Below are 26106 nucleotides of genomic sequence, written 5' to 3'. Positions count from 1 at the left end.
TTAGTTTCAAAGTATAAAGTGTGCAACGTTCATTCACATCGTCATATGTCGATGTGGATAGTAGTTTTTCGGGATAAATGATATGATTGTCAGCGATTGCATGGCAGCAAATTGTTGATTATTTGATGAAAATTATATTTGGTGAGATAACAAACTACGAATATTCGTTAGCAAGTAGTATATTGCCAATAAATTTGAAACATATGGTGGAACATGTTTTTGTAGGTTATAAAAACATATTTTTATAGACTTTTCTTATATATAATATTAGTTTTCTCTGTTACTGTTTACTTATTTTTATTAATCCCACACAGAACAAATATCTAAAATATATCTGATAGATATCTTATAGATATCGCAATATCCATGAGATGTATTTTGAATATTTGTTCTGTATGGGATGTTTCTTTATAGTATTATTAGGTGACTTTTATTCGAATTTTCTTGCCACATCGGTCTTACATAATTTGTATTGTAGAAAAGTATGAGTCTATTCTCTTCTGTAATTTTTCACGGTTAATAATACGAGAGAATTTTTCGTATGTAAGAAATGTTTTTTCTAAAAAATATAGGATTATACATACATACATACATACATACATACATACATACATACATACATACATATATATTACTTCAGCAAAAATTATAGCTAAAAAGTAAGACTTAGCTTACAATATTACTCATTCACTGCTCATTCTTTTACTTTCTCATTCAATTATTTATTCTTAATTTCTACCTAATTAATCTAACCTCTCTTTAATTTTATTTATTTATAAACTTTATAATCTACTCTATGATCTACTCTATAATCATTTCTCCTCATTGACTTAATTTTAACTCTATCTATACTGTATCATCTTTTTATCACAGTTCTATTCCTTTTCATTCTTTCTCCTTTTGCTTTTCATTTTCTTTTCCATCCATAACTTCCTTAGAATAGCTCCTTTTTTTTTATTTAACGTATCATCTTAAATCCTTTTTATTCTTTCCTCTTCTTTCCCAAATCCTCAAACTATTCCTTTGTAATTTTATATTTTGTAAAAAAATTTTTTATGTTATCCTTTCCTTTTTCACATAGAATGTATTTTCTTTTCTCCTTTCCTAATATTTATTATCCTTATCTATATTATCACATCTCACCCTCACAAGGGCCTTTATTTCTTGTCCATCCTTTATTCAATTGTTTAGAATTAAATTTCTGCATGCAGAATCAGACCATATGTGATTTTCACAATTCCACATGGCTCGTGTTGTGGCAATTTATATGTTTGTTGACACACTACATGTTTTTCTTCTTTTTCTATGAAAGTACTTGCTATAATTCGGCTTTTGTGGTTTATTATATATACACATAGTTGCATCATATCCATAACGTCATGTGTGCCTAAATAACGTTTAGAAATACTTGATTTGTATCAATTTAGAAGAGTAACGCGCAAAACTCGGCGGTGATTTTGTTGCCGCAGTTAGGAAAATACGCAATATAGATATCGATTCGGCAATTACTCGGAAGGCATAGAAATAGTATTTTCAAACGTTTCCATGATTGATTTGTAATTTTAAAATAATGTAACAAAATTTACAACAAATACAACAAATTAGAAACATCCGTTATCTAGTACAACTTTGTGAATGAATCTAAAATACATAGCGAAAAATACACAATATCATATATATTATATTAAAGATTATATTCATATGTATTATCAAATAATTTTCGTTGAGATACTTGTACATCAAATTTTTACGCTTTACGGTAACGATCTTAATCTTCAACCCTTCTATATAAAAAGATTCCTATATATAATTGTTTTTTTTTTTTTTTCGAAAGAAAGACAGTATTGATTGCTTAGTACATAATCTTGGTTGAATACTTGTTTTATAAAAAATTACTTATATATTACATATCTGATCGGTCAAAACTTTTAGCTCGACCTTCCATTTTCTTTGACATTATTGTCAGCAACAATCAACCAACTATCACACGCGTGACATCGTAGATGCTTTCTCAAAGAAATAATATAATTATTTCGTTAAAAAGTTGGTAATTTATTTAAAAAGAAACGAATTATCTTTCAAATACGATATATCACAAGTGATTACAGGAGATAGAAGCATCAGAAGCTGATGTACAAATTCGTGATACAAAATAATGTTATATTTTTCATTGATATTTGAAAAGTTCATTACGATACATATACATGCGTATATATACACATACATATGTATTTTTTTAAATTAATATACAGAGCACACAGTGTACAGTGTAGGAGGGACACGTTTACTTAACAATAAACATTCGTTTCCTGGAAAGAACTTGAGTCAATATTTAAGGCTCCTAACTATGAACATCTTGATTTGATGTCGAAAAGGTGAAAATGCATGCTCAAAATTCCTACAAAGTATGTCAACAAATAAAAAAATATATTTAATATACTGACTAAATGACACTTGCAATCGATTAAGATACTACTTAATAGAGTATAAGTACACCTATAAAATATATTCCAAATCTTTCCTTTTGTTCTAACAATTATTAAATAACCTAAAATTAATATGACAAAATAATGAGTAAAATTAAAAAGGTTGAATGTTATATTAATTTTACGGTTATTTATCGATTATTAGAACGAAATAAAGTATTCGAAGTATTTTAGAAATATGTTTAGTCGATTGCAAATATCGTTTTTTGGATATATCCTTTTATTTTGACGTACTCTATAGGAATTTCGAACATTTCCTTGCTTCTGACGTCATCAATCTAAAATTCCGTGGTGAATAGTCAGGAGCTTTAAAATGACGAGAAATTCTACAAAGTCAACATTGTCCAGAATTCAAAGTTGAAATTTGTCACTTGTCACAGGACTTGTAGCTGTACTTGATACAATCGTAGCTATCTTTCATCGATAACATTATCTTTTATCGACAAGGGGAGATTTTATCGTTCACGATATTATTCCGTAGATCAATTATTTATATTTTAAAACACGTCTTGGAATTGATCTACTCGATTAGAAAGTAGAAAAAAGTCTGAGATATTAATTTTAGTGACAGTAACAGACGAAAGCGTGTCCAATTTTGCACTAGTTTGAAATTACAATTAGTTATTTCCCATTTCGTTCTAATCGTTGGCTTGTCAGGCTTTGAAGAATCGCACGACACGGACGACGTACTGTTTGCATATCGGACACTCGTACATTCGTTTGCCGCAGTTGATACAGCAAGCCATATGACCACATTCCAGGATTACACACTCGATAGGTGCGTCCCAGCAAATTTTGCATATTTCTTCTTCGCTCAGTTTCTCCACATCTGCGATAATTTATTTAATATTAATTACGATCTCAATTTTACGAAGTTATATAAAGTAGTAAATGAAGACGAGGATTGGCCAATGGGAAAATATTTCGTGTGTCACAGTAGACATTATATGTGTACAAATTATTATGTATTTAAGAAATTATTAAGAGCTGAATAAACACTAATATGCGCGAAAATTACGATATATAATATAAAGTTTATTTCATCTTACCCTCCCTAGATTGCTTATATTCCTGCCACAATCTGGACACTCTATTAAGTAGCTCTTGCCTCTCTATGCAACCTTTGTAATCTACACGGTTTATACTCAATAGACTTTTCAATTGTTTAATACTTAGATACTCTAATTCTGATGCTTTTTTTATATCCGATAGTTGCACTTTGTCCGACCACTGCAAAAGGAAGACAGAAATATCGTGAATAGATACATAGAGCATATGTAAACATGCACAAAGGATACTTCCAATAGTAATTTGTATAACTGAAAATATCGGCTCAAAAATATATGTATATACGTGTGTACGTGTACAATAACTTAATGATACATGTTAGTTATGAATTCTCATACCGTAGGAATTTCCATAACCATATCTGATTGTATACTGTTTGAAGTTTCTGAGACTTCATCCTGCTCGGTAATTATTGGCTCCGGGGCGTCGGTCGCACTACTATCGCATTCAAACACTTCCTCTATTTCGACATCATTACTTCTCGTCGGACCCTCGCTGGGTGATTCGTTATCATCAGTACTAAGTGGTGCACTAATGATTGGACTGTTATCACTTTCGGTTACTTCTTCCGCGATCTCGATGACTTCGCTTTCTGTGGATTCCGCTTGTGCCTGCATGTCATCATGCGTTACTTCACTTTCAGTACTAACATTTGGCATATCCTCCGATGTATTTAAGGAGACGTCAACTCTGGACCTATTGAAAAAATTAAGGTGTCTTAAGGTACATTATTTCTATCCCATATTTTACGATATCGATATTCTTTAACTTTTTATTCGTTTCAAAATTACTAACAAGTCAACTATGTTTGTCATCAAGTAATCAAAAGTGAAGTAATTAGAAAAAGTGAGAAATATTGATTTCTTGAAAACTTAGTAAGCTGGTAGTAATATGATAGAACTTAGGATATATATTTCTATGATCTATTTTGCATTTTTTTTATAATTAATTAGCTTCCAAACTAATAGCCTCAACTATTGAATCACACTGTATATTATTACTCTCTGCTTGTTTGATTATTAGCATCAATATTTGTACACACTTGCTATGTAAAATAAAACGTACAGTGGTTCCCTGGTAGCGTTTTGCGAGCTGACATTTGTACTAAAGTTGGTACTCAAGCAAGGGTCAGTTCCATTAGCATAAAGCATTAGTACATGCACCAAATCTTCTTTCTCTGAAATCAAAGTCTGGTCTTGTCAAGTATTTTCCATTGTGATATACATTTAACATTTTCTTTAATAGAACACAAAAGTACATTCTTATTATTATACATGTTTTATTTTACCAAATATGCATCCTTATTTTAATTTCAGATATATGATACAAATATACTTGAAAACTTGAACAAATAAATTTAAAATATATAGCAGTTATCTTCTAATTTATAGAGATAGGGAGATAATGACTTATAGAAGAGGGAGATAATGACTTAGATAAGTTTAAATAACTTATAGTAACATTTAAGTATTATTGTGAAACATTTTATGTACTAAAAGTCTCTATTAAATTTGCAACGAGAAATTTTTTTATAGACTTTATTCTCAGATTGCCTAATGTTACAAAAAGAAAATTTTATAGATTCTACAGATTCTAAGATTAACATTTCTTAAGAGAATGTTATTATATAGAAGCAATGTATTAATATACATACCAATGCATCCTTTGATACAAACTTTCTTTGCCACGAGATATTGACGTAAATCTTTGGAACGCATTTGTCTAATTTGACTTCTTATAAGAGGTCTTCTTGACAACATGCTACAACTATCACATGTGAACACTTTGTCTAGCCGTTTGATCACACATTCTGAACAAAAGTATCTCAGACAGTCCATACATTGTTTCTAAAGAATATACAAATAACACTTGTGTCATGTGATATAACTTTTGTTTCTTAACAAAATAATTACAATCTAGTCCATGAAAGCAAACATCTGATGTCCTTCCTAAAGAAAGATTAATTCAAATTCTGAGAAATGTTTTGAGGAAATCAGTTTTGTGTTATCTACTTATTAAACAGTGCATATAGTCAAAGTCATGAACACAATAGCGTATGATCAGTAAGTTACTTTTAAGTAGGTAAATAATCATTAGCATCCTTTAATGATATTTATTATTTTATAATTGTTAAGAAACTTTGTTTCATCATCCAAGATATGTAAAGTTAGATACGCAACACTGCAATTTGTCGAATCATTGCTAACAGCGAAATTTGGCGATGATCGATCACAAAGGAACGCGAACTTTCCCAAAGGGTTTACTCACTTTTCTTTTAAACAAATTAAACTTCGTACTACACGCTTCGCAAGCCATCTCCTTGGAATTACTGCCACCGTTCGCTCGTCGGCCTGAAAAGTGATTTCGTGATACAAGCGCGGTTATCACTGGGAACGTTATAATCAACTTTATAATCAACGCTAGGCGAACGGGATAAACGTTACGCCATGTGACTCTATATAAATTTAGGATAAAATGATTACTACACGCACGTCGTAGAGGCGACATAATAGGAGTTGTAACCTTTTTAAATCGATATCATCACAGTGTTGTGATCGATGCAGTATGGCCGAGCCGAGGTGGGGAAAAACAAAAAGCGCCGATCAGCCGCTACGAAGGAATGCTGCGTCGTTGTGATATATCGTCGCCTCTTCTGGCAACGTGCGATAACTCGTCTTTAATTATCATGCGCATCCGGAGGCCGCGATATATCTTAGACGTCATAGCGCACCGACTGCGTAACATGCAATCGAACCTGCAGGAACTTTGCATCTGTTGCGATGCATCTCTTGCCATTAGACCTGTTCGTTTAAAAACTTTAGAACTAGTGTGAACACTAGTGCAATGAGTTAAAGTGAAAAGAAAGTATATTTATTTCACTCTAACTTATCGCACTAGTGCACAAGTCTATTGAAAACGAATAGACCTATTATTAAGCTCGTGTCACCTACTAGGGTTGCAAAACGTTCTTTCTGAGGAAAATTTTACTCTTAAGTCTATAGTGTATGTAACATGAACTATAGATTTAAGAGCAAAATTTTCCTCGAAAAAGATTTTTTGGAATGCAACCTAGGTATTGCACGGGTTGTTCATTGACGACTACACTTGACCAATCGGATCGAAGCAAATCATAATCAAGCTCCAGGATTCGTTAAATTATAATTCTAATTACTAGTCCGTAATCCTTAATCTACAATATCTATAAAATGTTTTCATCTATGGAATCAATGCCGTCTTTATGCAGATAGAATGTTTCTATTATTAATTAATAATATAAGAGAAAAGCGTCTCTAATAGACCCTATACCTATGGTTTACCGATAGAGACTTAACGGGTTTAACGGCAACACAATAGGTGCGTTCAGCGAACTCAACAGTTGCACAACAGTTGAGCAATTCGTCAATATAATTGGTCTAAAGTTAGAGATCTAACAATAAGAACTAATAATTACTGACCGCTCACTGATCAGCTATATTTTCTGAACGCAACCAATGTTCCACGCAGAAAACACGAAATGGCATCATCAGCGTCCTGATCAGTTACGATGAAAAAAGACGCGAGGTGGCGCTATCAGTCCGTGAACTGTGCGGTTGGTTCAGAAGGAAAAAATGTGAAATGGCGCCGATACTTGAGAGGCGTTTCGCTGGAGTTAGAAAATCCGTACGCAGAAAGCTACGATCACAGACTGAATGGAATTTTCACCAACTATGAGTTTCCATAGAACTGTAGATTCTTCCCAGACGAGACAACCACTCAATAGCTACTCAAGGTAAGCTTGTATAAAACATTAGATAGCAAAACGTTACGTTAAAGATAAGCATTGTCGGACACTCGAATCAGATGACTAATATTCACACAATTGTTTTGCAAATAATGCAACACTGGGTATGTATTTTGGGTTAGCACCCAAAGCCACGAGTATATTCCTCTTTTGTGTGTAACAGCAAGTTATTGTAATTATTAATTCTACTTTTTACGCTCTCCTGTGCGACGACATCTCGTGACTCTCTTTTCCACTCGCACTGTCTTTCGTCCGCAACGGAAGGGACAAGGCAATTGTTACATCGATTCAAATCGTTACTATATTTATTATGGCAGCATGGTATACATTACGCTCCGGTACATATTCCGAGCGCACGATACGCGTCGTCTCGTGTGAGCGCATTAATACGAATAAAATATATATAATTGAAATTGCGTACGGATGTCTAAAAAAATTCGGAATGTTTGGATCGTTATTTTTCGAAAAAGATATATTACACGACTGATACTTCATTGTCCGTTCATGCCTCTTGTACGTGAACGATCGTATCGTACACACGTTATATAAACTAAATCGCACAAACCAAGGGAGAGAGAAGGAAGGAGAGAAACAATATTTTTGCTGTACAATAAATATAAAAGAAGAAAAAAACATTTCACATGTCGCGCGAGCGTTAAAGCGTCAAGTTTTACAATGCCGAGGACCAGCCAATCTTTTCTCGTGTGTGTTTTGGATATGTGCATGCACGCAATACACTGAGAGAAAAAAATAAATTAATCTCATTAAAACTATAGTCATTTTGTACGTCAACCATAGTTTTTCATTGTTCTACTAAAAAAAAAAAACGTAACAGTAGCAATATTTATACAAGACTGTTATCACTAACACTAAATACAAACATGGTTTCCCTGACTATAATTATTTTTCTATGCAATTATATAGCCACACATACGAAATACTTTTTTCTCGATGTATCACATATATGGTGTCTCGTCAAGAACCTGGTCTATCTCACTATACCGTGATAATGTCGACATTCCTTTGTTCTTTGGGAGAAGAGATTTCGCTTCGATGGTAATTCGCGAAAGAGAGAATTCGCGTACTCGAAAGCACGCGCGATTCTCGCACCGTCTACGTAATTGTACAATTGTACAATTGGGATTCAACATAATTATATATAATTACATAGACGGGTGTACGGTATCCTTCGTGCTTTGCATCGATATCCTCGTAGGAGCCTCTTCGTCGAGGTCATTTGGAATCCAATCCTCGTCCTCTTCGTCCGCATCTTCGTGCACTGAATCTTTTCTATAAAGAGAGTCTGAAATTATTTTTTTTACTTACAAAACAAAGAGCAACAAGCGCGAAGACGGGTGATTAACTTTCCGACAGCTTTTTTGTCGCTTGAAATGACAAGCAAGATAGCAAGATGACGTCTAACGACGTCATTAAGACGTTATTAAGACGTCTATGACATCTTAATGACGTCTTTAGATATCACCTTGCTGCTTGAGGAGTGTTTGGTTATTTTGGAGACTTTCTTTTCGGATCTATAAGATCAGATTCGGATCAGAATCGAGAACATACTAACTGATATTTGTTAGTAGATGGCAGAAACAAGGATTTCGGGCAATCCTTGAAGTAGGGCCAGCATTCCCCGTGAAACTTGCCGCGATTTTCCGCTTCGACGTATTCTTTGAGGAGATTCGCGAACGGTGATCGACTAGCACTAGAAAGCAAAAAAAAAAAGAAAGAAAAAATTAATGTTACTTTCATTTCATATCGGGATATCTGAAGATCCCGTTTAATTGTCAGACAGCTCGTCGAGACGAACTTACGTGAAGAACAGCTTCAGCATCTCGCCGATTAAACCGAAGTTGCTCAAAGGGTGTCCTTGGATCTCGCAAATCGCTCTCAACAAGCACGCCTTCCCGTTCATCCCCAAAGTGCTAAGCATGTCCTCGGCGGTACCGTAGAGCAGGGCCCTCTCGCCACCGTGAAACGCATTCTTCGGCGGCGTTATCTCCCGTTTGTGCAATCTGCGTTTAATGAACGCTGCGATGAAATCCGCCATCATCATGCCGGCCTGACGGCTCTTCAGGTTCCTGTCGAAGGCTGGCGGCAAGGCGCCGTAGGGATTCTCGTTGTCGGTCAAGCCCAGCTTGTCGAAGTCGACTATGAACGAAAGTTTGCAATTCTATCAAACGAATGATAATTTTCATAGTTGATTGCTCTTTCTTCCTCTTTATCGCTGTCTTTCAAATATCATAATCTGCACGGAAAGGAGATGTAAGATACGCATTACAAGTAATATATAGTTGTGAGTAGCATCGCTGCATCATTCTGGTTATCTTTGATGTGTACGGTTGATATGTGTGATTCAGTTACTGGTAGTACATCGATAGTCGAACTCACTCGTGAACGGTAGACTGATGGTCATATTGCTGAGAAAACCGTAAGGTGGATGCCTGACGAACGGCAACGCCAACGTTGGCGTGATCGTCATGACGGTGCCGGGCGGTAGCGCAATTCGACCATCGTTTGTGAACCAAAAGACCCTCTTCTGCCTGTGATGTGATCTCTGATGGGAAGACTCGCCTGTAGTCCTGGCATCGGACGCGGACGATGATTCCTTCAGGACAGCGAGACCGAGTAGCAACAGGAGTCCTTTCCGCGTCATTTTGCTTGCTCGTGCAGCTGCAATTAGAATTGACATCGAACGGTTCAGAACGGTGCTCTGAGAACAAAATGTTCGGTAACTATAATTGCATAGTGGAATAATTACAGTCGGCAAATCCATTTTTCTAGCAAAAACACTACTGTAATGTTGCAACACGTGTCGTCAATAACAATCTCATGATGCTTATGACTGCTTTTTGTTAAAACAAGACAAAAAGACATAATTGGTGGTAAAAATAACTATGATTTGTGATAAAAGTAAACTATTTTTATAACTATTTTTCTTCTCAGTGCGTTCCAAGTGCATTGATATTAGCCTAGACGTTCCTTATCTTTGTAATGTATCAAGAAAATTTTATTTTCTTCTTCAAGAAATTTCACACCTCTTCGGATAGCCTGGATTGCGAGTCGTATAAATTAATTTGATAGTTCTGTTTACGTATCTACATAATTTTCAGTCTCTCTCAACGAGGTGCGCCGTTTCAAGTAGGCCGCATGACAGATCCCGCGAAATTATTTGCGATAAATCCCGCGTCGCTATACGATACGTGTATCATGTATTGCAGCCCATGACGGTACTCGGTGTGAATCTCAAATGAGTGTCGTCGGCATATGTCAAGGGGAAAAGTCTAGACACGCGGATTTTGTCGTTCGCGCATGTCGCCTGGTTACATCCTGTTCGCGCGAATGTTCTCGCCTAATTGATATTCGGGACGAGAGCGCCTCGAGCTATTGCTTCAGCACGAATTCGGCATTGGTAATTTAATTTGTGGGTAAAGAGGGTAGCTTTCGTACGCGACTGTCATATGTACGCATGCACGTACATTGTTGTCGCGTCGCGTATAATCGGGCTTTCGCGATCAAATTATTTCCAACGTTATATCTGAAATATCTCAGTTTGGAAAAGAATGTTTCTTTCTACTGCTTGAATATTCTAATATTCTGAAAGGCACGAACAAACGCGGCGAAGGTCTACGAAATCTCATTCAATGTCAAGACGAGTCTCAAAGATCCACGTGTCAACAGTGAAAGAAATCTAGTGCATTGAGAGAAAAGAGTAATATTTGCGATTGTAATTGTACGATGAGATAATTAAGATAAAAGTACCAATGCCCGAACATAATAACCTAATTTTTTGACATTCTTTTTGTTTAGATACAAATATTTAAACTTTCAACATAATATATGTACAAGTATTGAATATATGTAAATTCTATTCATATTCTATGTTGAAAATTTAAATATCCATATTTAAAGACCAAAACAATAAGAATGTCCAGGATTAGGTACGATTAGGAATGTCCAGGAATTGATACCTTTACCTTACAATCAGGAAAACTAATGTTGTAGTAAAAGCTACTATAGTGTTAATGACAAAACTCCCTTGCAAGTAAATTGATTATACTGTTAACTACCACTTTTTTTATCAAAGCAATCAAACCAATGAGGGTGGCAGCGAGAATTTACTTTATTTTAGTGAGATTTTTTTCTCAATATTTGTAACTTTTATTCGGCGCTACGTCCTTCTCGTACGGTGATTACACGCTTTCGCGCATTCGGTCCGATGTACATCGCGATGTATCGCGATGTAAGATATACCTTACCGGCTAAATCGCACGGCGCACTGTCTTAATTATGACAAACGCATTGCACGATGCAACTTGATCGTTATCGCGTGCCGTCCTATCCTCTCTTCACATCGAACTGTGTGACGCACCGTCGTTGTCGTCGACCCATCGTGGTCCCTACTTACGGGACATCACTGTTACCGGAACATTACGTGTGGGCCAGGCTCACTAGGCTTCGGTCATACGACCAGTTCACGGGGCTCCTTTGATCGATGTAACAGTATATAAACTGCAAAACCGTACTTAAGGGGAACCGAGCGACTGGGCTCTGCTCTAGAAAAACGTGCGAGCCGCGTGTCTGTCCGTATATAGGGGAGACCGGGTCAAGTTGGTGCAAGGGGTATGTCGCTCATGTATTTCGTTTATGTGGGAAAAGAGATCGCAAAATGTTCCTTCTAAAACATAGGTACTCTTTCTAAGTTTCATTTTAAGGAAACGAAGATGATAGCAGCAATCAGCAGGCACAGTTATCATCACACTAACATTATAGTAGCACTTCTTTTCGCTTCCTGATTATATTTCACTGCAATTATATTCACATGCAATTATAATTGCAAATATCAAAGACATGTTTTTTTAGTACACGCATACAAATATTTTGGTAAATATTTTAGCGAGTACGCGACTGAAATATCTACCAAACTGGATCGAGAGAGCTCGTTTCCACTTGATCGCACCTGGAATATTGTCGCGACGCGACAATACATCCGTGACTCGAAAGAGTAATATTTTAGTCTGATATGTAAAAAGAAGGAGAGAAAAAACGTCTCTCGCGAGTCATCATTTTTTGAGAAATCGGCGAAACAATCGCCGTTCGTCGACTCGGTTTGATCTAGATCGAGACGGGCGGGCTGGCCCACATTGTCTAACACGGCGAGAGTGAAGTTTGGCGGCGAGTAAGAAAGGTGGGCCGACCGCTAAGCGCATCGCGCGGAATACCGAATGATTGACCCGCATATTTTGATACGCGTGCGCGTCCATACGAGCGCACGAACAGCGAATTAAATCACCTGCAATTAGGTCCCGGTCCTACTCCGATACCGTCGGAAGAATCGCGCGAGTCACTCGTTTTTGCACGGGCACCGTTAGCTACGTCGAAACCGGGTCGATTTTAAGACCCAATCCCTTCGGGCAGTTCGACGCCCCGAATTGCGAATTCGCGAGCGCGTACGGCGCGATTTGGTGATAACGGTTGCTGGACCATCGACGACGACCCCGGTTCGTTTATTGTCGCGATGCGGGATGACCGGTGTAAGAAGGGAACGGAGTTTGTTCTTTGTTGCAATTCAGCAGCGGAACCGTCCGGAGTTCCCTCCGAAGCGTTTCCGCTAGACGCTTGCGTAACTCTTAATTAAGGATAAAATACTCAGTTATTGATTCCCTTGCTCTTGAAATCAGTGACAATTGTTTTACTTATAAAGTCCTCTGGAATCACAAAATGCAAGCAACAAGTTCAACGCTGCAACCCTGGAAAAACCAGATTTTCTTTGGTTTTCTGGATTGTCCATAAGACTAAGAGGATATCAAAATTTGAGTGTTTTACCCTATAATATCGAGTCACGACCAGAGAAGTTACTGTTGTTGAATCTCTCTATCCCGAATCGAGTGTCCGATTGAACTTTGGTGAACGAAACGTCCCACGATTACGCCGCGTCGTTTACGGTCCCATTTCAGGCGTCGCGTTTCCACCAAAGCGTCCGATTTTATATGCACCCATACACGTATACAGATGAACATTTTATGTTTCTTCGCATCAAAATGCAACGAATTCCTGACCTAGTGCCTTATATATCCGCGCTTAACGGTAGTATCGTTAATGTAATCGCTGTACTTTTCAAGTATTACGTTCTCGGCGACCTTTGGTAAAAAAAAGTTTTAACAATATGTTATCTTTCTGTGTTCTAAACCCGTCTATCGCTCGTCTATCGTTCAACACACACATGCACACATATTTAACGCTCGCAATTTTCTTCTTCCTTAGTTAATTAGCCTTCGACCTCGACATCGGCTAGATCTTGCAAACTGCACGGAGAAAATGTTGTAGTAAAAGAACAATAAAATTTTTGTAATCTTGGATCATGCAGAAATTATGACTGAAATTACTATATATTTGTTCAAATTGTTCAATTTGTTATGTACGCTTAACTTTTCACAATAAAACTATTGTAATTGTTTGAATGTTTCTTATATCTATATTCTCTCTAATAAATCGTCAAATTTACTATTTCTAAATTATAGTAATTTATACTACAAATTTCAATTTTAGCTTTATAGAAAACATTGTAAGAAGAAATATAATTTTAACGTAATTTTTACTACACTTTTTTTTAACATAACGTTTTTTATTATATTTTTACTACATTTTCTCTCAGTATACGATTGATACTAATTACGACGACGAACAATACTAATATCTGCGAAACTTTTTGAGTGATTGAAATGTCACTTTATTAGGTGATCTCGATGATCTCAAATACGAGTGATCAACAAGTCGATCGAATTAATTTAAAAAATTGAGAATTTACCGACAATTTACCGTTTATTCCCCTTTGTAATCGAAACGATCGGTTTCCAAACTGACCCGTGCGAGACTCGAGAGAGACCTTAACGTCTCTTACTCGCGACAGTGCGTGATGCTGCAGCAGCAAGCATCTCGTCGGATAATTAATTTATAATGCATAATCCGCGTGCGTATGTTTGCTTGCGTGTTTGTACGTAGCCATGTGTGACGAGAAGTAATTACACTTCGTGCGCTCGTAATCAGCTACTTTCTAAACATAAGCGACGAGTGTTTAACACATAAACAATTAAATTGAAGCGCAACGTCGTCGTAATTAGAATTAAAAAGTACATACAATTAATCTCGACTGGTACTCATCGAGGAATATATGAAATAATTGAGAGGATTTTGATTTTGAAATCATTTCAACGATCTTTATGAATGGATACACGGACGTACGTTTATTTTGTGTATTTTGTGTACGTAAATTTACAGTAATGTAAATTTTTTCCGTACTTCCATAAACGATAGTTTATACAGGGTATCTCAGAAAAAAATCTCTTTTTTTCTAATAACTTTGACTAAGATCTTTTTTCTAATAACTTTGTAGATTTTTAGTTATTAATTAGATGACATTAATATATTACCACGAGCCGCCAATTTTCTTTAATTATTAAATTAAATTAATATTATGCCTTTATAAGAGCTTCGAAGGTTCTTCGAAGATACCTTGTATGAAGTACAAAAAAAAATTTTTAATCTCACAAATTAGTCATTCTCTGCACTAACCATATCTTTGTGTTCCAACAAAAAGATATATTTTTTTATACGTCAACGTCTGTTATATATAACACTGATTGGAAAATATACTTTTTGTTTCTAGATCTGACAAGAACACCGACAGTGATTAGTGGCGTTCCCTACGACTATGTTACAACTTCGCGGAAGATATCAATGTCTATGGAACACCGGAGAATCCGGCAGGTTAGGCTGAATGCCTGAGCGCATACAATTAATTTACAATTAATTTAATACTGTATTTTTGCGCTTAATGAAGTTCAACAATAAAAATTGGGATTCTCGCTATAAAAATCTTCGACTGAGATTGCGAGCATGAAAAAACAAACGAAATAGTATATGTCAAATAATACTTGTATGAGTAGAAAACGTATCACAGAGCATTCATAAACACATTTTAGGAACTAATTTTATTCGTTTAATACATTGAATTTCTTAAAAGAACTCTTGTTTTATATGAAAGTTGATATGTTGCGTGCGCACGTATTTTGATTTAAATACAAAGAAACAATAAAAGTAGGAAAATATACAGATAAAAGATAAAGTGAGTTACCAGTCATTATCTCTCGTTCTCTCCTTCTCTGAGAGATTAAAGAACCGCCGCGAAAGTTATTCATATTCGTTCTGTAGTTCTGGCAATTAAGAGGTGAGTCACTGGTCTTGAGTACTGATGCACGAATTGTGATCGTTCCTCTCGTAATATGAATGAGAACGTGCTCACACGCACCCGTTAACGCGTTGATATCAGCACGCGACGCGAAATCGAGCATCCAATAAATGCAAAATCTACCACGGTACTCGCCGATGCGTACATACCATCTATCCGTACGAAAGCGAATGTGGCGATTCGCGGATGTCCCGCTGCGTCTGCACGATCGAAGAAGAGACGAAGTGAATTTTCCTTTATTAACCGTCTCGCCTCTCTTTGCTTCTCTAAGAAAGCAATCTAGAACTTAAAATGCATGACGCCAACGTCTTAATCGTGAATTTTGACCGACTATCTTGGGGCAATTAATAATCAATAATTAACAATCAAATTATCCGTCATAAGAAAACTTTAATCTCATGGAATTGATCGAAGGGAATTGATTAATCAAGCGTATTAATCAGATATCGTGACAAGGAATCTCTTCGACGGGACGTATCGGCGATGTCAGCTGTCGAAGATCTTCCTCGCGTCTCTCCACGCACGACGACGATCAAGTCGAGGCCACGGCCCGGATACGATGGGGACTGACTGAGTTCAGACCCGGGTCTGAAACCAGTCGAATGGGCCCAGCTGAGCGCACACTCGCGGGTGAGTAGGCCTGCGGAAAATCCGGGTTTTCAGAGAGGTGCGAAACACCGGCACGCGAGGTCGCGAATGTCCTGACATGTGACTCCATAATTCGAACTTTGGTATTCGACGCAAGTACTGTGCGTGTAGAGATGACGTGATAATGATAACTTGCTAACAGAAAAGGAAGAAAGAAAATTGGTACTGATATGTTAATCATGAATTAATTAGCAAGTATTTGAATAAGTGTCGAGAGTCGTTCCGGTGAATTCGTCGTTGTACTCGTTCGCGTATCACGTTTAATCAAAATTTCGCGAACGATCACTAAACTTCAAGACTTCAAGAAACTTCTCTCGTTTCCTCTTTTTACGGAATCAATCACACGTAGGGGTCTGTTCTATAATCGCGAGATTTTAACGAGTCAAGCGTTGGGGCCGGCAAGATCTCCTCGTCTCTTCGTTAATTTTAATTGGATCTGGTCGTAGTAGACATTTAATTCACTGATCAATTTGTTTAGGAAGTACTAACTACCGAAAACAATGAAATCACGAGGTAACGAGCCGCGGCTGATGTTCTAATTACTTTGCCACCGTGCATCGCGAGAGAGACGACCAAGTGATATATCAGTTCCTCAATTCAGCGTCGGTTTCAGAAAACGCCCGTTCGCACTGCGAAAATATACCTACACAGGGATTCCGTTATTCCGCATCCACGCCATGTGGGCTAGCCGATCGATCAGTAATCATAAGCCTCGCGTATCCACTACACGTGCCTAACCACGGAGATTAACCCGCTCACTTATTTTAGCCAGCAACGCCGTTCGTCCCCGCGGGATCCACCTGTTCGTCGTAGTAACACTTTTTCGAATAGCGACATCAATAAAAAGAAAGAGAGAGAGAGAGAGAGAGAGAGAGAGAGAGAGAGAGAGGAAGAAGAAGCGAATAGCGACATTAGAGAAAAAAGTCTCCGCGTCGACAAGTGTAATGCTCGATTAAGTCTAACATCACCGAGGAAAGTAAGAGAGAAGGAATTAAAGAGTGAGAGAGAGAGGGAGACAGGTATTTTGTGGTCACTCATCGCTGGCGAGAAAATTTCATTACAAGAGTATACATTTTACCATGGAAGAAAATAAAAAATAAATAAAATAAGTTAAGACAAATGATCGTTCGATAATCTCTTCTTCCAACAGTATCTTTGAGCTTATGTGAGAAAGTCGAAAAGAGGAGACAGAAGAGACAAAAGGAGAACGAGAGAGTAAAAGAGAGACGAGTTTGAGAAGAGATAGGCAGAGATAGGCAGAGATAGGCAGAGAGAGAGAGAGAGAGAGAGAGAGAGAGAGAGAGAGAGAGAGAACGGGGGAGAGCAATTAAAATCTGGCTTATCTTTTATTCAACTGAGCCAACACTTTCACGTAACATAATTGCGCACGTTATCTCACCTTTATTCAACAGCCGCAATATTCCCGCGATGGTACGCGGCAATCTTGCGGATGGGTCCGCTGGCGGCTGATATGTAGGGTAATCTTGACACACACTGATTAACAGAGCTTATTAACAGCAGTGCGGCGCACTGTGTCTGCACCACGCTGCTGCCTGCCTGTCTGCCGTGGATCCTCCGCGACGGTGGGTGACGGTGACGGTGGGTGCGACGATTCTCCTCCTCGGCGGCGTTTTCTTTCGGAGACTCCGTCGCGTGGACACGCGCGACGATGTAGCCACGAGAAACGAATCGCCAATTATTCTCGCACGTCACGCATTATCTCCCTTATCTTTCGCGAATTTGGCCATTGTTGTTTGTTGTTGTCGCCGCCGCCGCCGCCGCCGCTTATCGCGCGCCGTACATTGTCGGCCGTAAAAAATGGAACGTAAGAGTGCGAGCGAAGCAACGATCCAGGCCGCCAGGGCGTTCGCGCCCAGTTCGCCTCAACAGTTGTTCCGTTCCGTTCCGTGCTATCTGGAGAACGGACGGCCGAGCGGATATCGACCGACGCACCTCTCGAATCGCGCGCGATCTATCATCGCACGGATCGCCGTTGACTTCCGTCCAATTCTATCCACGCCGTGACATCGTGCCTGCGAAAATGATCGTGTTTGAATGTCGCGCAGGCAAGTCTCTCGCTCTAAGGACTGCGTAACGTGTGATTATAATGAAAAATATAGTCAATTCCCGCGAGTGCTCCTTAGCGCACGCGACGCGCGCGTCCGCGCACCCACGTGCAGACGCGATTTTCGCGGGTTGAATACACGAATCTTCTGCGTGCCCTCCTCTCGGGGTGTTCTTTATCAACGGATTTATCTTTGAGCGTATCAATTGTGAGGTATATCTTTGAGGTATATCTATCCTTTCTGCGAACGCACCGTCTTTCCTATATCAATTGGTCTTCGCGGCATCAATCTGAATCAATGTTGATCGTTCCGGGGAACACTGTGAGCACTTCGTCAAGCACTCGAACCGCTATCTCGCTGTTATCTGTATTAATCGCTGGCTTTGATTTATCACTTCTTCCGAAACATCGCGGTTGCTCTTTATCATTGTCGACTCGTGCACATCTAGATTCAAGATTTATTACCTATTTTCGGGGCACTCTCTCTCTCTCTCTCTCTCTCTCTCTCTCTCTCTCTCTCTCGCTCTCTCTCCCCCTCTCTCTGTTCGTGCCTACTTGTCTCGCGTACCGATTTTTCTCCTCCTTGAGATTTACATATCGATCGATGGGTGTTCCTCCGTTGGATCCGTTCGCACTCACGAGGGTGATATGATCGTTTCGGCGACGGTACGATTCACCCAGGTGCGATGCATCAAACGGCCCGTGCCCGTGCGGATGTGCACCGGATTCGGTCTCGTGCGCTCACTCGCCAAGTTAGACCGCGAGTCCAGTGCTCTCGCGCCGACACCGCGATACCGACTTTCAGACTAACCGCGCGTTCCCGCACGCGCCGTTGTTTCCGCACGGCGATGCGCGGACCGCACTCTCCCACTTCGCGCGTGAACACGCGCACCCTCCTCCTCGTTCCTCTCTCTCTCTCTCTCTCTCTCTCTTTCTCTCTGCTTGTCGATCCTTGTGCAAGAGGATCGTCTCCTCTATGATCTCCTCGCGATGTCTTTTCTTCGAGAGAAGAGGTACGACCCGGCTCAAGTTTTTCGAAGAAAATGAAGTTCTGAAAAGTTCGCAGGGAGACCGAAGCAAATTTGCCATCAAGGAGCAAATTACATGTGCGTTTTGTTTGCTGTTTAAGGCTCCCGGCTACTCGACTACTCTGCGCAACTCTTGATTGACTACGTCAGAAGCGAAGAAATGCACGCCCGAAATTCCTGCAAAGTACGTCGAAATGAAAAGATATACCCAACAAATAATACTTGCGATCTATTAAGCACACCTGTCAAATACTCCGAATATTTTCCTTTTGCTCTAATAATCAATGAATAACCGTAAACGTTAACGTGACATGCAACCTTCGTTTTTAACCTACATTTCCTCGTTATTTTGTAATCACGTTAATTTCACAGTTATGTATTGATTGTCAGAGCAAAAGGACAGTGTTCGGAGTATTTGAGAGATGTGCTTAATCGACTGCAAATGTCATTTTTTGGATTCATCTTTTTATTTCGACGTACTTTGCAAGGATTCGGATATGCATCTCCTCACTTCTGTGATCGTCACAAATCAGGATAGTCGCGAGAAGTAGTCAGGAACCTTAATGTGAGAGGAGCAGTAAAAAGGGAATCGCGAGATGTTTCTTTTAGAATATAGAGATACATTTCTTTGAGTTAAAATTGATAAAATATTGCAGTCGAAAACTTACTTCAACTGTCAACTTATAGATTTGCACTAGACAGAGTGTCAACTGTATCCAGTACCCTGATGACGAGCTTTCTCTATTCGAACATACGGGAGAAAGAAGAGTGATATTAACGAACAAATAATCGAAACGCGATTACTCTGCGATCGATTTTTCCGATTCTGTTCTGTGCGCGGAATACGAAACTTGCGTAGGTGTACGCGCCAAGAGTCCCTTCGGAGCTATTTCGGTATCAATGACGTGCGCCAAATTTTCGCATATCGGTTAACACGCGGTGAGGAATTCGGAATAAAAAGTCGTCGCGCACGATGTGTCGTAAGGAATAGCGGAGACCTGGCCGCGAACCCGCTTTGCGCGAGTCAGCTGACGCTGTTCTGGATCTAAATATGGAAAGATATTGGGAACAAGAGAACGAAGAGACACACGGAAAAGGAAGACAGGCGTTACGCAAATGAAAGAGCCGGCCGGGAATGAAAAAGGGGAAAATCGAGGGGATCCACGAAGATAGCGGTAAAGGCGTCCGCCGCCGCCGCGTGCGAGGAGAGAGAAAAAAGGGGGTTAAACAGGGGAAAGGTAGCTACGGTGGAAGTATAATGAGATTACCGTTAACAATGATGAAAACGACAGGTGTGAGAATAACGATTAGTGTGCAGCAACGCTTTTTGCAAGAGAATTTGATCCTTGGGTGTCGCGAATTCTTCTGTCAGATCCCGATGAGAAAGCAATGATGAAGCAAAAAAAAAAAAAGAATTGAAGCCTCGCGTATAAAAGCAAACAGAATACTTTCGAATTGTATAATTTTAATGAATTGTCCTTTAATCAAGTCTTTTTATGGAACTTGCGCGGCGCGCTAAAACTTTGTGTTTGATTAAAGGGAAGACTGATGAAGAAAGAGCGATTAATTATCAGGGGAAAATTAAATGAATACACAGGGAAGATCAAAAATTTCACAACATGCTTTTATTTCATTATCTTGTCTGCGACGCGAACAGTATCTTAATGCAATAATACTAATCCTAAATTACGTTTTATGGACTCGAATCGTCCTTGAAGAAAGGCGAGGAAATTCACGAATGGTAACCACCACACGGGGCGGACTTTCCCTTTTCTTTCTTTCTTTATCTCTTATACTATACCATTCGCTTGTTCGCACCTCCCGCGGGAGGATGCTACATATTTTTCGCATCTCGAGAACGTCAAGAAGAGAACAAAAAGAATGAAAAGAAATGAAATCGCGGAAGACCATCGGAGTCGCGAGAGTCAGGTCGCGCGCGGAACGCTCTTGAAGAGCAAGTCTAATAGAAATTACGGTCAATGAAAGAAAAGAGCGAGGAATACAAAGGACAAAATAATATGTATACATCTGTGTGACACAATTAGTAAAAACTACGTTAAATGTAACTGTAAATTAATATGTTTCTTCACACATACTGTGTGTGTATACGTATATGTGCGTATTATACACTTACATTCAATACGTTCGATTTGTCTCTATGGCACGTGTACATTTTATGCTGTGTGTATATGTGTGTGTGTGTGTGTGTGTATTTGCGAGAGCGCATGCACGAAGCGATCAAACATTTGTTTATAAAGGTTGGTCAAACAACGTTCATCTCACATGTTAAATTATTGTCTATCCACTTGGCTGATATACTTATCAGCGCGGAGAGTGAAACTCCCTCTCGTCGCGGTTCTAACAGGTTCGCGCGGCAGCGTCCGGCAAACTTACTTTTCTCACTTTTAGAATTTGTAGTGAATTGCGAGATGCCAAATGGTCTACCGAACGCGAAAACTCCGAATCCAAGAACAAAGAATACTGAATCCAAGAACAAAGAAAAAAGAGAAACACACCGGTAAGTACAATTTTCCTGTTGATAAAGCGCATTGAATCTCGACAGATAAATCAAACTTTGATGTATTTGACTATAAAATAATTAATTTAACTTTGATTATTATTTTAGTCGCTGGATCGCTAGATTATTCGCAGTTTCTGGTGGAGTTACAATTGGTAACGATTGCTCAACTATTGCGCGCTAAATGTCAGGGACATCCAAATCGGAATATTTGAATACGACGATATCCTTGATTTAAGAACATTATTGGAGGATTTTACTATGACGTTGATATTTTTACGATCCTAGGTAAAGATCTTGAAATCTCTCTTGCATACGCTCTCGCGCGTGTATGTGCCTATTTGTTACGTGTGATTCGATGTACAATGAAAATCAACAATAACGCGCGCTCAGGAACGAAGAATGTGAGAGAAAAAGGGAGAGAAAAAAAGAAGTCGAGATCAAGGAATCTCGATCGTTACATGACAATATAGCCGTTCGGCACATGAAAAAAAAGCCACGATGATTCTCATACACGTGATCGGCAACGCGGGAACCGCGCGACAAGAGAAACACTTCCTATCCGTTTTTCGTTGTTTCGCGTTACATCACGTGAGAAGTAGAGAAAAGAAACAATATTCGAAGTTTTCTACGAATTACAAGACGAAAATCAGATCGATATCATCGTCGTCGTCCTCGTCTGAATTTAAAAAGAAAAAATCCTTGCTTATTTGCCGAGTAAAAACGATGCGTGCGTATAGCAGTTAACGTTGTTAGTACTTATCAGTATATAGTACTTAATTTCATACCAATAACAGGTATTCATTGATATATGTATTATCTGGATGCTTAAAAGATATTCTAAATCAAATAACAATAATTTAGTTCAACTATCTATTCAGTTAAGGACTAACAAGAAGAAAAACTTGAAAAATGTTAATATAATAGCGAAGGGTGAAACATATAATATACAATCGGAAAGGTTGTCTTTTTGTGACTTTCAGAACGCATCCGTCTTGCCCAATGGAAAAATTTTTTCATTGACTAACAAATTCTTCTATTGGACAAAACGTTCCGAAAGTCACAGAAAAAAATTGGACAACTTTACTGACGCCGAGTGCACAATTTGAAATTAAGAGCCCGTGAAAGCTGCGACTAGGAAACTCTAACGACACAAACACACACTAATATAAGTCACATTATTTCTATATCCTTTCCATTATTCGACGTTTTGTCCCAGGTGCGATCCAGCCACCTCAGGTATCCATCCAGATAATAAACATAACATCCTAAATTGCATCACAGCCTGTCGAGATAACGTTAATATTGCAATACGCGCGCTTTTTATTCGCTCGGAGGACGATGGACGGCCGACTCGCGACGCGTTTCACGCTCAAATTCGTTGATCCCAAGAGAAAACGGAAGTGTCCGGGAGATAGCTATTTCTCTCTTTCTTTCTCTCCTTTCCTCTATTTTTCTTCTCGCGAGTATGACATCTGTCAAGGTAAATAGTTTTAACAACGGCGCAAGTCGGGTCGAGTTAGGTACGTCAGAAATTAAGATGCGCGAGAGAAAACGGACATTTTCCCGCGCGCAGTCGACTGCATCGTATCGCGGCGACGTTGACGTCACAATGATGATCCATATTTTTTCTCACATTCTTTCTTTCGACTATTTTTTTCCCCCGTTAATAGTACGTATATAACTATCGATCTTATTACTGTATAACAAGAGCATCCTTAGGATCGTGCGACACTACCGTCGTATTAAAATAGATTTAAATCGCACTTTGTACATCGTCAACAAGTTTGTCCATGAACACAACTTCACATTCCATCTCTAACTAACGTCACCACGCCGATAACACGCTTTACTAACGGCAGATTATGTCGATTCAACACTGTAATTATTCAATGTGCGACGGATCCCACCATGTGCACTGTCGAAAGGGTTCTTTCTCCAAGCGAATTCTCACACACACGGTAGTACGCTCACTTAGTCTCTCGCATTCTTCAATACACACACGCTCTCTTCACTGTCATTCCCTCTCTCTCTCTCTTTCACACATCGAAGTACGCCATATCGTTATCTTACAATTTCGTTCACTAACGGAGCAATCAGCAAAAATTTAACTATTTAGTAACTAGTAAAATAAGTCTTTGGTGTTTGTACCTCTCTATCTCTCTTTTTATACCGCGTGTCATCTTCTCCCCTTCTTTTTCTTATCCAAGCCCTTTATGCTCGTTGTATATAGACATTACATATTTACACATGATGCTAAATTCATCATTCGGTTTCGTTACTTCGTATACAAACGGATAATCGTTATCCCTCGTTCTCCCCATCGAAGAACATAATTTGCGCAAAAATGCATCAGTCTGTGGTGTATACGACTGTTATATATATATGTGTGTGTGTGTGTATATATACATATATATCTCGTATAATTTTGATTTGAATCACGCGCTGCATTCTACACGCGACAGTAAATGCGAATTGCCCGACGATGGGGAAAATAGTACGATTTTTTTTCTTAAATGAACGATCTGGATGCGAGATTCGTCGTGGGATCAACATCGACCGAGTCGATGTTGAATCGCACGTCTGCAAAAACTATGATAAAGGTAAAAAAAATTAGCGAGGGCGAGGTTTCACGCTTCGTCGCGAAAATTGAGCAACGGATCGGTGATAGAGCGTGGTTCAAGCGGAAAGACAACGTTGAAAGTTCTGAACGGAGATGCGGTCTAGGGCGAGATCGGAGAATCTATAAATGTCGCTGGAGAGAAAAAGAAAACAAAATGAGAATAAAAAGAAAAGAAATATACCGAAATTACGAAGCACCATGACCGATGAATACACGACCATGTCTCACTGTGTTAGTAGCGGAAAAGAAATTAAACATTATAATATGCGTCTGCACGATTTACACTACCCTGTCAATTGTACTGTTAGGAAGATTCATTTTTTCTTGTTTTTCGGGACACGCAATTAACTTACAAAGCAAACTGAATTTCCTTGCAAAAGAGAAGAATGCGCGAACATCTATCATTGCTCTTCTTTCTTTTTTTCAATGTTGTAACTCTACGATGATCTACTTACATAGACGTTATAAAGATAATACAAATATATCTTGTATATCTTCGATATATAATATATTCATATATCGAAATAAAAATTAACATTGAAAAGGAAATCTATTGTGAGCAGGAACGCTGTTTCTAGAAACGATTTTACACTTTTTACGTAAGTTACTTATACCCGATGTGACGGAGATAGATATCTTCGGATATTTCTCTCTCTCTTTCTATCTACTCGGTTAACTAACAGCCACATCCTCATTTCCTTCTTCTCTCCCACTCTCCCTAATACGAAGAACGAATCTATATGCTTTTGTACTTTTGTGCGGTTGCGGTGATATTTTTTTTTCTTCTTTCTTATTTTCTACTGTTTTTTTCTTTTCTCGTCTTAATTTTTTTCTTAATAGCGTGCTTAAATAGCTGTCAGACTTGTTTCTCTTATAAGGCAAAAAGTTTCGCGCGATGCTCGGCTAGCGACTTTGGCACTCGTTGGTTTCGGTTTGATTCGACACAGACTCCTTTCGCGCGTCCCTTTTTTAATAATTGTACACACACACACACACACACATATATGCACATGTGTGTGTGTATGTGTGTGATTTGATATTCCAACCATTGGATCGCGGACAATTGAAAAGGAGAAAGTCTTTTCTTCTGTAAATTTAGTTCTTTCTTCTATATCACAATTTATTTTTTTTCCAATGACCTAGACGTGATTTAATCGGTGCGACGCGGCGGATCACTTTGACCTCGGCGACCGTTGGGATGTCCGTCGAAGGGTGCTATGCCGATTATCGTCGATAACAGACGGATTTAAGGAGAATGCGTTTGAAGTGTGTTACGTTGCGCGCGCGCGCGCACAATCGATTGATCGATCGACTGACCGCGATTTTCTATAGTTAACGCTCTAGAAATAGCGTTCCGTATATTCCACGAGGCCAGCTTTGAGCATTTTCACGAACACTATTAAAATGCGTGTTCAAATTTATCACACATCTCCGATACGTGACGTCATTACATCGTGCGCGTAAGCGGTTCCGTGTTTTAATGTACAAAATGCCTGAATACGTATATATTCAAATGTTCACGTAGGAAACAGAGTCTCGTGTCATTCGGGCTGGCATGTCATTGTTTCGTCAAAAAACCTTATCATTTAGCAATATATATATATATATATATATATATATATATATATATATATA

The 26106-nt window shown here is 38.7% G+C and overlaps 2 protein-coding genes and 2 long non-coding RNA genes across 11 annotated transcripts; 2 read left to right on the top strand and 2 right to left on the bottom strand.

Moving 5' to 3' along the window:
* Window positions 1-1324: 1324 nt before the first annotated feature.
* On the bottom strand, window positions 1325-6356 carry LOC116842589 (E3 ubiquitin-protein ligase RNF34). 4 transcript variants are annotated; one of them, XM_032811999.1, is made up of 7 exons: window positions 6047-6356; window positions 5823-5905; window positions 5209-5401; window positions 4620-4731; window positions 3893-4250; window positions 3536-3716; window positions 1325-3315 (listed from the first exon to the last, which is right to left on the bottom strand). In XM_032811999.1, the coding sequence occupies exons 1-7, from the start codon at window positions 6060-6062 to the stop codon at window positions 3140-3142; spliced, it is 1119 nt and encodes a 372-aa protein (XP_032667890.1). In that variant the 5' UTR covers window positions 6063-6356; the 3' UTR covers window positions 1325-3139. The 4 variants fall into 4 exon arrangements, with proteins under 4 accessions (XP_032667890.1, XP_032667891.1, XP_032667892.1 ...); XM_032812000.1 differs by having other exon boundaries at window positions 6078-6345; XM_032812001.1 differs by having other exon boundaries at window positions 5209-5503; window positions 6047-6344.
* Window positions 4158-15433, top strand: LOC116842595. The gene is made up of 3 exons (XR_004377746.1): window positions 4158-4277; window positions 7059-7323; window positions 15008-15433. It is a non-coding gene; the product is annotated as an uncharacterized LOC116842595 (long non-coding RNA).
* LOC116842590 lies at window positions 7623-19095 on the bottom strand. Of its 5 annotated transcripts, XM_032812008.1 has the most exons (6): window positions 18871-19095; window positions 17637-18270; window positions 9733-10014; window positions 9156-9492; window positions 8909-9046; window positions 7623-8625 (listed from the first exon to the last, which is right to left on the bottom strand). In XM_032812008.1, exons 3-6 carry the CDS (start codon window positions 9995-9997, stop codon window positions 8499-8501), a joined length of 867 nt encoding a protein of 288 aa, XP_032667899.1. In that variant the 5' UTR covers window positions 9998-10014; window positions 17637-18270; window positions 18871-19095; the 3' UTR covers window positions 7623-8498. The 5 variants fall into 5 exon arrangements, with proteins under 5 accessions (XP_032667899.1, XP_032667898.1, XP_032667900.1 ...); XM_032812007.1 differs by having other exon boundaries at window positions 17637-19095; XM_032812009.1 differs by lacking the exons at window positions 17637-18270; window positions 18871-19095 and adding an exon at window positions 15739-15834.
* Window positions 19096-21604: 2509 nt separating this feature from the next.
* Window positions 21605-23998, top strand: LOC116842576. The gene is made up of 2 exons (XR_004377740.1): window positions 21605-21848; window positions 21957-23998. It is a non-coding gene; the product is annotated as an uncharacterized LOC116842576 (long non-coding RNA).
* Window positions 23999-26106: the final 2108 nt, after the last annotated feature.

Source organism: Odontomachus brunneus, unplaced genomic scaffold (assembly GCF_010583005.1).
Source record: "Odontomachus brunneus isolate Ranch 3 - 2012 unplaced genomic scaffold, Obru_v1 Obru_scaffold_026, whole genome shotgun sequence".
Lineage (NCBI taxonomy): Eukaryota > Metazoa > Arthropoda > Insecta > Hymenoptera > Formicidae > Odontomachus > Odontomachus brunneus.
Note: the sequence above shows the minus strand (reverse complement) of the source record. Positions and strands in the feature narration are given on the sequence as shown.